This window comes from Gymnoscopelus braueri, assembly GCF_963280865.1.
Source record: "Gymnoscopelus braueri genome assembly, chromosome: 11".
NCBI lineage: Eukaryota > Metazoa > Chordata > Actinopteri > Myctophiformes > Myctophidae > Gymnoscopelus > Gymnoscopelus braueri.
This window is the reverse complement of record NC_137613.1, coordinates 14236604-14247294: the sequence shown is the minus strand read 5'-3', so window position 1 is coordinate 14247294 and position 10691 is coordinate 14236604. Positions and strand designations below refer to the sequence as shown.

The following is a 10691-nucleotide window of genomic DNA, read 5'->3' as shown; positions in this document are numbered from 1 at the left end:
GTCTAAGAAATGATTTAAAATGGTGAAAAGAGCCATTCTACCAGCTCACAACGGGGTGTTGTGAGTTTATAGAATCGGCTATTTTCATTACTTTAGTGCGACACGCTTGGATGATGAAGTAGGGTGTTAATTTACTACAAAACACACAAAGTTGAAATATGCAGATACAAGGTTTCTGTCAACGACAGCGACAATATGCAAAATGTACCAACAGTGAACACACTTCTCTGTCGTGACCATGGTGGACAGTAATATAAGTACTTGTACTCAAGTATTGTCCTGTACTTGATACAATTCTGAGGTATTTTTTAAATATACTTGAGTATTTCAAATTTTCAATACTTTTACTCCATTTCAGAGTCAAATATTGTACTTTTACTCCACTACAAGTATTCGAAAAACTTTAGTTTACTAGTTACTTTTTAGATTATTATTACAAAACATACAATTAACCACTTCAGCCCTATATTATGGCTATTTGAAGATAGCCGCTTTACAAGCTCACAATGCGTTGTGAGCTTGTAGTATATCTGCTATTTTCAAAAGATTTTGTATACATTTTGAAAACTTGTGAAATGGGATAGTCTGCGTAATGATTTGACTTTTGGTTCTTAGTATATTTTGATGCCAATACTTTTGTTCTTTTACTCAAGTCCATTTTGAATACAGGACTCTTACTTGTATTTCTACATTGTGGTATTGATCATTTTACTTAAGTGAAAAATGGGAGTACTTCTTCACCATTGGTTGTTGTGACACACTGAGGACCACAGCGTTGCAGTTTCCATGATGTTTAATAAAAGGCACATGTACAGCCATAGTGAGATGAGTGAGTCCATTGGTATCATAGACACAAAGCGTTAAAACACAGGGGGAAATAATAATAATAATAATAATACATAAGTCGAGAGGCTGGGGAGCAGAGAGACAGAAAGAGAGAGAGAGAGAGAGAAAGAGACAGTTCTACCTGCTTTTACAGTAGCATCTAGTATTTTAATAACATCATCTCACATCTCGTTCAAGTAAGTCTCTAAACACTCTAACACGTCACGTGACGTAAGCGTAACCCCCCCCGAAACCCCACAGACGTGCCCCCCCCACACGCTCTATAGACGGGTTTCCTGTTTACCAACATATACCGGGTGTGTGCGCATTCGGCGGGCAAAGAAAAACCCGCCTTGGACTGAAAAGAAAAACACACAGTTCGTTAAGACTCTAATCAGCCGTGCACGATTAAGAGTCAGCGAGCTGCTGTGTGTCATCGCATGACCTAAAGTACAACACTCAAGTCTCAAAACCTTTTTTATACATTTAAATGATTATTATTAATAAGTCTATTCTTCTCCCCTCAGGGCTGGTGCGCCGGCAGATGGGGTTAGGGTTTGTTTTGTGTTTTTCTGTACTGCGTTCCTTGCGTGTTACACGTATGTCTTGTATTTTAAGATTTAAAAAAATATGAATAAGAGAAAAGTCTCAACTAGAAAGATGCGCTCCAAATATGCTGCTTGTATAGCATGTGGGGTCTGGGGACCACCATGGGTCCTTGAGGGGATTCCAGGGGGTCCCTACCTAGCTAAATTATTCATATGGCCTAATGCATGCCAAATTGGGCGGGGTCCTTGAAATGAAAAAGTTTGAGAACCGACTGCTGTAAAGAGAGATCGGGGATAGTAACCAACACCTCCTGGTTGCAACAGAAACCCGTCTATATTACAACTGCCCCCCCCCCCCCAAAAAAAAACGTAAGCTCCCCAAAAACATGAATTAATATCTCCAGTAAAATGCTCTGAATTGTAGGCCACAGGTTTTTTCGGTTTTTGGGGGTGTTTCTTCTCGGAGCAGGGCAGAGCAGAGTGGGGTTATGAAAGTCCAACGCTGACACACACACACCCCACCCCCCTGAGTGGAACCTCAGTTCTGTCCGGTGTCGCCCCCCCCCTGGTGATTCAGGGGCTTGTCTTGTTCCACTTGCGGTGCGTTTGTTTGCGTAAGTTGATGTGTTCACTGAGGGCTGCTGGAATCTCACAGTCATGATTTGCAGGCGCACACACACACATACACACACTCTCACACACACAGGCTAAAACCTAACTAAAAAGTAAAAGTTCACAGGTACTTAAATATGTGGGGTTAAAGGAGGAAATAAAAATGGTATAAGTTAGTTTTGATGGTTAAATAAGAACCACAACTGAAGGAATAAAAAGTTGAGACCTCAGAGAATCATGCAGCCAGGACAGGACGGCTCTCCTGTTGTTGAAAAGTAATGCTCTATTTTATGCTCCGTCGATGGGCGGTGTCGCGTGCCCCGAAATGATCGGATCTACAAGCTCAAAACACAATCATGCGTTTTGAGCACTTTTCCACGCGCGACGCCATCATAATGACGATGTATAAATCAGGCTTAGGGAGGGTGGAGAGATCGGGAGTAAGACAGGAGGGTGGAGAGATCGGGGGGTAGAAGACGAGGGAGAAGCGGGCGTCATTTGTTCTGCTCTAGCATACTGTGGTGAGACACAAAATGGCCACCCTTTGCCGAAGTAGAATCGGGAAAGTTGGCTAGACGGACGCGGATGGATGCATGGGAATCGGGGAAACACTGAGTGTGAGCGCACACACACACACACACACACACAGAAATGCATCTACACTACCTTTCAGTCATCTGCAGAAGAGTTCCAAGTGGTCAATAGACAGAGTGCGGTGCTGCACCTTGACCACATTCACACGCTCAAGCGCACAGTTTGGGTTACATTACGGTTCAGGCAAAAGCTGTCTCTCCCTCACACACACACGCACATGCACTCACGGACACGCACGCACACACACACACACACCCTGCTTTGGTTGGATATGTGCGACCTTTGGTCTCTCAATTCCCGACCTCAGAGACCATCCACAGGTACACACCAGACAACCATGTCAGACCCCAGACCCCCCCTCCCCCCCCACCCCCACCCAAACACACACACACTTCCAAAGCAACAACCCTTCACACACACACCCCGTACAGTATCAATGCCCTCCCATCTACACAGTAACTGTTACAGCAAGGGCTCTCACCGTCTTGATCAAAGGAGGGGTTTGTGTGTGCGTGTGTGTGTGTGTGTGTGTGTGTGTGTGTGTGTGTGTGTGTGTGTGTGTGTGTGTGTGTGTGTGTGTGTGTGTGTGTGTGTGTGTGTGTGTGTGTGTGTGTGTGTGTGTGTGTGTGTGTGTGTGTGTGTGTGTGTGTGTGTGTGTGTGTGTGTACACGCATGTGTGTGTAAGAGTGTACCATATAGGTATAGTAACATTATCCATCTATGTAAGCTGTGTGTATATGTAAGTGTGTGTGTGTGTGTGTGTGTGTGTGTGTGTGTGTGAGTGTGAGTGTGAGTGTGTGTGTGTGTGTGTGTGTGTGTGTGTGAGTGTGTGTTCAGAGGTATCAGTGGTTGAGCGCCGGTGTCTCTTCAATCTTTACCCCCCCACTCTCTCTCACTCTCTTCTCTCCCTCTGTTCTGTTCTGTTCTCTCGTCCTCTTCTTCTACTTCTGTATCTGGAAGATGAAGAGTTCTTCTTCTTCTTCTACTTCTGTATCTGGAAGATGAAGAGTCTCAGGTTGATGTTCTTGGCGGCCAGCAGCTTGTTGCACTCCACCGAGTCGGAGATGGGCAGCGGCACGTACTCCGTCTCGTTGGTGTCGTTGCTGAAGGCGTGGTGGTGGATGACCGGCTTGATGCGCACGTCGTCGTACGGGCCCTTCAGCAGCAGGAAGGAGCACTCCAGTGCCGAGTTCACCTGGAACGGACATGATGGACACACACACACTTACTGATGATGTATTAAAGCAAAAATAAAATCTCACGACTGAAAATGTTTGTATTGGCCAAGTCCTAATGTTTGTGAAATTTGTGAAACAGTGTGAACGCCTGCTTTGGATGCTATCAATGCATTGAATGGGACATTAGCACGTTTTATCAGACCATTGAATGGGCGAAGTAGGCGACATGCTGACACAAACCCGCGATTTATCGGACCATTCATTGGGTGTAATCAGGACATACTGACCTACCGACGGAGATGACTTATATAAAGTTAAGTTTCGGTTTTGGACCATGACGGAGGTGCGCAGTCTCAAGCGAACTGGAGCCACGAGAGGCACCACCGAGCGAGCTAAAGCGAGCGAGTTGCGAGTTGCGACGTTCGCTTGAGCCCACTCAGCGCCGTCCGAGTTATGTGCCGATAGGCACAGAATCGTAAATCATGTTGTGGGGACAGCTCTGCCCCCGGGTAGGTCAGTATCTCCTGATTACGTCCAATGACTCGTCTGATGAAACGCGGGTAGGTCAGTATCTCGCCTACTTCAACCATTCAATGGTCTGATAAAACATGATAATGTCCCCCATTCAGTGCATTGATAGCATTCGAAGCCGGTCTCTTTGGACATTTTTAAGAGCCAACTAAAAACACTGTTAAAAAAAAGCATTTGTGTTGTTTTTTAAAAATTCAAAATAAATGACCATGCCCAGTTGGAAATAAAATCCAACAATCAAGCAAATGTAAATAACAAAATGTTGACAAAATACATTTGTATTGATTCATTAAATTCCATTGGTTCTAATTGTCAAAGTGGCGGAAAAGCACACCTGAGCTGGGGAGGTGCTGGCGACAAAGTTCCGAGTAGCCTTATCACACACTTGCAGCTCCCATGCAATAATTTATTGAGACATTAAAAAAGAGCCACCGTATCAGCAGCTAAACTGCCTCGTTAACCCTGAAGGCAGATTAAACGTTGGCTCTTTTAATGTCTCAATAAATTGTTGCGTCAGAGCCAAGAGTGTGGTTTTGTCACCCAGAGTGGATGAACGCCTGGCTAGGCAAGGCTACTGCACGCTAACCCTTTGACACTATTCCAAATCAATCCACTGTATTCATAGAGCACATGTATTTAACAGCGTTGAACCAAACCAAAGTGCTGTACACAACAAATATAGAATACTAAGAGTGAAACAATAAACGGGAAAAACACATAGCGGGTGCAAACACATTGCCTAACGGAAACAGCTCACTCTGAATCATCGAAAGCCAAGGAGTACAAGTGAGTTTTCAAACGTGATTTAAACACAGGCAAGGTTTGAGATGCTCTAAGATGGGGTGGAAGATCGTTCCACAGTTTGGGCGCTAGAGCGGAAAATGGTCTCCCCTGGCCTTCAGCCTTGTTTGTGGGACCAGAAGAAGATGACTGGTCAGCAGGGACATATGCTGGCCACTGGGAAATGTGGGACAACTCCTAACTGGTCAATGACTAGCCATTTAATAAATTGATAAATAGTATTTATCAAACCCAGCCACATATGTTCAAAATATCAAAAGTACAATGATATTTTCTATGATACACCATTCGAGTTTGCTTCCATTGTAACTTACTGTTTACTTGATCACAGATGCTAATTGTGATATACATCGTATGCCAATTAGATCAACGCTACGCTATCCAACGTACCTTGTAGCACGTACTTCACGTACATACTACACTCCGAGAAACTTTGTCTGGCCGTGCCTGCCTCTGCTTTTTCCTCCCAAGTATGGAGATGCCTGATGTCACCGTACTGACATCACAGTACTGTGACATCACGTCGAAATGTATGTTATGCTTGTCACTTGTAGATTCCCAGTCCCACAGAAGGTGCAACATTCTGTTGTGACTGGAATCTCTTTAATATCTTTTTGTTTTATCTGTCACAGGAAGGTGCTGCTATGGGGGAGCGGGCCTGTTGAAGCCAAGCTGTGTGGTTGGGTGATTGGTGCCTGAAGATCTGATTGAGGAGGCGCCTGTTAATCCTGTTTGCGGATTGATTAGAACATGGGGAGCATCTTGGGTGGATTTCTATTCTATTGTGGTTGGTTGATTAGAAACGGAAGGGTGGAGTCTGTAGAGTATATAAGGGAAGCGGCTCATTAGGGGTGCAAGACTGCCATGGGGAGAGGTTGACACTTTGCCTCTCCATTTAAGTAGTTTGATTTTTGTTCTTCAGCTGTAAAGCTTTGCCATTTTTGTTGTCTTGGCCTGGAACCAATTAAAAATGGTAGTTTTTCTGCACGTCTGCCTCCTGGTCCATTTTACACATTTTCATGGTTTTAAAAGACTGGGGTACAGAGGCTAGGTTTTTACTGACTTGCTGATCTACACTCCCACTCTGTGACGGCTATGTTCATTGTTTCACTCAGCAGCAGCCTGGATGACTTACATATGCCATCTAGTGGTGAAACATCGATATTGCCGGCATTTGGCTACATTATCAATCCAGTCTGGAAAAAAATGTTTACATCGACCTAGTACAAGATTGTCTGCATATTATACAGTACATGCACAGCCGTTTGTAATGGTGTGAAGACTGTGAACAACATCTATTGATTTAGTGGCAATATTTTTCATATTGATTCTTGTGGTTCCTGCTCTGGGGTCTGTGGACGTGTCATAATAAAGGTCACAATGCAATCTGCTATTTGACACGTATGGATTTAAGTGATTAACGGTAGCCTTCACATTATGTGAGCCATCATACTTGTGAACTCTAAATAAGTGCAATATCCTCTTATCTTTTCTCCTATCCACAAGTTTCCCAGTGGGTGGTGGGCATCACTTCCTGTCGATTTGATCAGGTATCGGGGGACTGTGCAATATTTGTGTCTCATAATGAACTGACTTGTGAGTAATTTTAGATTTCAGTAAGCCAGTGGAATCAATTATGTTGATAATAAAGCTATCTATCTATGTCAGGGGCAAAACACACACTGTGGCTTTAATGCAAATTGACTGCAGTATCTATAATCAGGCTGTAGCCTTGCAGACCCAGACGAAGGCTATGGCTGAAGCGGTTGTCTGATAATAAGTTCACATACGTACATCCAGAGCCACAGTGTGCGTTTCTCCCTGTTTGAGATTCTGTTTTGTTTTTCTGCACCTCATGAGATGTCCTTGGTGAGCGTTCTATCACAGTGATTCTCGAACCTTTTCTGGATCAGGGGCAGGGCCCACTTGAAAATTTCAAAAAGTGTTTGCGGCCCACTTACTTCAACCCATTAAGACCGGGAACACATCATTTTTAGCTATAACCATTATTTTATACTTTGGGCTATTAAAAAATAGCAGATATACAAGGATTGAAAAATCTTGAACTTTTTGTGCAAATCTTTGAATACATATAGTATATATACATATTAAAAATGTTCACTCAAATCTTTTGCTTCTGGAACAAAATATTTGACAAATGTTCGCTTTAAAAAATATACTGTATGTTCAAGATTTGCACGCGTTTTCACGATTTTTCAAAAATAGCAGATCTACAAGCTCATAGCTATGAGCTGAGGTGCAGAGGTGCAGAGGTGCATTTCTGCCCCCAGACACATTCTTGAGCTACGTGTGTGCGTAGACCGTACCTTGCTCTTGAGAATGAGCTGGAAGGACAGGGTGCGTTTGCAGGACAGGTTGGGGTTGCGTTCGGAGTCGTTGACGCGAGCTTTCAGCACCCAGGTCTGATTGAGGACGGTGAAGCGTGGCGTCTCGTAGAACAGACGAGTGATGAAGTCATCGGTGCGATACGGCCTGAACTGAACCTCTGGATGGACGGACGGAAAGAGAGGAGACGGGGAGAAGAAGAAGAGGACATGAATAACGAATAAAGAGATGGGGAGAAGAGACAAGAGGGGCGGTGAAGAGGAGAGGAGTGACGAGAGGTGGAAAAGAGGAGAGGAGGAAGAAGATAAGTGAAGAGAAGAGAGGGAGAGAAAGATGAGAGAAGAAAGTAGCATGGAATCAATTGTACACTCTGCACTGTCACGATTATGCCTGATTTAATACCTAGTTGCGAGCCTGTGACTCGCACCGAAAATAGCAGATCTGCAAGCTCACAACGTGCTGCGGTTCGGCATGTTGTGAGCTTGTAAATCTGCTCTTTTTCGGTGCACGACGCGGCTCACAACCAAGTATAAATTCAGGCATTTACTACTAGCATAGAAGTGGTGTGTTTTTTTTTTTTTTTTTTTTTTTTATCCCGCTATTTTGTAACCCTATTTTTTACACCCAGTGCCAATTGTCTATGTAATCCTGGGCACTATACCTTCCCTCTGCCAACCTAGGGAGGCCAGGGCCGAGCTCATGCCTCCTTCAATGCATGAGAGCCAACTGACCTTCTTATCACCTGACAGGGGAGAGTTTCCCTGGTTGGACGTAGCGCGTGGAAGGAACACGTTATTCCAACCAGTTCCCTTCCCCTCCATCAGGCGCCCCGGCTGGCCAGGGGGAGGCAGTATAGTGACCAGGATTACTGCATGTTTTTGTGAGGGTACCTACCCTAGGAGACACGGGGAGAACATGCAAACTCCACACAGAAAGGCCCTTTCGCCAACCCCACCTAGGGTATGGGCACTGATGACGCGGAGGAGAGAACACGCCCCCAGCACCCATAGCGTCCCCTGCGGGAATCGAACCCAGGACCTTCTAGCTGTGAGGCGACAGCACTACCGACTGTGCCACCGTGCCCCCAGAAGAAGTGGTGTGTTATGTGCAGTATGTGGCCTGATACTGATATATTCTACTATTGTGTGCATGGATAAAATCAAAATCAAATCTCACGACTGAACATGTTTGCCCCCTACCTGCTGTTCTACATACTGCCAACCAGGTGAAGAAATCACAGATTGAGGCTTTAACCGTTGCTTTTATTAGATATCCCAGAGCACTGGGGGTTTCGTGGTAAGATGCTTCAGAACATAATTGCCTAGTTTGACCACTTCCTAATGTGGCCACTTCAAAAGCTCTAATCTTCAAATAATAACCGAAAATAGCCTTAAAAGGATCCCTGGCTAATAAGCCAAATATGCCTTAATACATTATTATAGAGTACAGAAGTCCTGACGTCACTCGTTCATCCCCTGGTTCGTAAGGTAATTTCTCTATGGAGAATAACATTGGGTCATCTTAGAATCGTCTCATATAAGAATTGCGGTCCAAAAATAAACAAACTGTCTCGGCGATATTGTCAGGGAGGAGGTTCTGTATCGTTTATGATAGTCAGTCACTTATATTTGATACAGTCCGTTTCTGGCGAAAATTTAACTAATTCGGCGGAAGTAACATTAGCGTTTTCTCACCGTCAGTTGATGTTTCATATCCATAAGAGTCAAACCGCCGGGATCATTTGTTTATTTTTGGAACACAGTTCTTATTTGACGCGATATTAAACACGTCTATGGGAATTCAGAACGGGGGTGGAAAACCGCGAACCAGGTAGGATGTGTAAATGATGTCAGACTTCGGCGCTCTATTGCCCTCTATAACTAAAATGTCAAATTAAAAACACCTTAAATATTTTAGTTATTTTAGAAATGGTTCATCTTTTACTTAAAGGGGACAACCCCTGTCACAAGTTGATTTGTCGTGATGTGTGTTCCAGCCCTAAGGAACGTTAGTAGCACGTCCTAATAAAAAACAACGTAATACTTCCTACGGTTAATATGAACATCGAGACAATATTTTAAATAGCACGTGCATTCCACACATTCCATAGGGCTGGACTGCACATGGACAAATGACATCATCAACCTGCGACAGGTGTTGTCCCTATTGAGTAAAAGATGGAACTACTTCTAAAATAAATAAAACACTTAAGGTGTTTTTAATTTAATTGTTTTGTTATGGAGGGCAATTATAATGCATTAAGGCATATTTGGCTTATTAGGCAGGGATCCATTTAATTAATAGCTTCACATGGAATCCAAATGACTGAAATCAGTCTTGAGAGACTGTGAACTTTTAACCCATTAAGACCTGCATCTGTGTCACTTTAGATTTCTTTGGCTATTCAAAAATAGCAGATATACAAGCTCATAGCACGGCACCGAGTGCCGCGCTATGAACTTGTAGATCTGCTATTTTTGAAAAATCTTTTTTTTTTTTTTTTTTAAACTGTTAGGATTTAGAAAACATTTTTAAGAATCGCCTCAGGTCTTAATGGGTTAATCCATGTGGTTTACGTACCTGTGAAGCCAATCTTCTCGTAGCAGAGCAGGCCGAAGATGCTGTTGTACAGCGTCATGTCTCTGCGTAGGCTCTGGTCCATCTCTCCCAGGATGCCCATCAGCTCCGTGCCCGTCTTGGTCGGGTGGCAGCACTCGTCCTCGTGCGCCGGCAGCTCGTGGAAAGGCCCCTTCCAGGGGCAGCCGATCCGCTTGTACTTGCACGACGTCACCCTGGTGGACCCGCGCAACAACACGAGAAAGTGTGTTAATATTTGTACACACGATAAAAGGGAAAGGAGAAGAAGGGGTTGTTTTTTAATATATTTTGTATCGTACTGTACAATTTTGTCATGGGTATAATTTTTGTGGTAAATAAAAGTGAGTGAACTAAACTGTTTCCCTATTATTATATACAATTATTTTGAGTGTTCTATCTATTCTAGGGAAATGCTTAAAAGGGATAGTTCACCCCCAAAATGACTTTTTTTCTATCTTGTCACCCCATTGTCACCCATTTTGTCGCATTCTTAAGCCAATAATTTGATGACCAGTGGACCGGTAGGCAGCGGTTCCGCTAGGAGACACAAAGGAGACTCTTTGCGTCTCCTACCGGAACCGCTCAATTATTTTTTAAATGATTGGCTTAGGAATGTGCCAAAAACCAAACAATATCCATGAATTCAAGTCTCCATGGG

General features: G+C 43.8%; 1 protein-coding gene across 2 annotated transcripts in view; it reads right to left on the bottom strand.

Annotated features, from left to right (window-relative positions):
* Nucleotides 1-2970: 2970 nt before the first annotated feature.
* Nucleotides 2971-10691, bottom strand: part of zftraf1 (zinc finger TRAF-type containing 1) — a 19426-nt gene continuing 11705 nt past the window's right edge. For both annotated transcript variants that reach the window (XM_080442807.1, XM_080442808.1), the window contains exons 5-7: nucleotides 10016-10227; nucleotides 7417-7595; nucleotides 2971-3774 (exon numbers count right to left, since the gene is read on the bottom strand). In XM_080442807.1, the coding sequence (XP_080298933.1) occupies nucleotides 3562-3774; nucleotides 7417-7595; nucleotides 10016-10227 (604 nt within the window). In that variant the 3' untranslated portion in view covers nucleotides 2971-3561. The remainder of the gene's footprint in view (nucleotides 3775-7416; nucleotides 7596-10015; nucleotides 10228-10691) is intronic.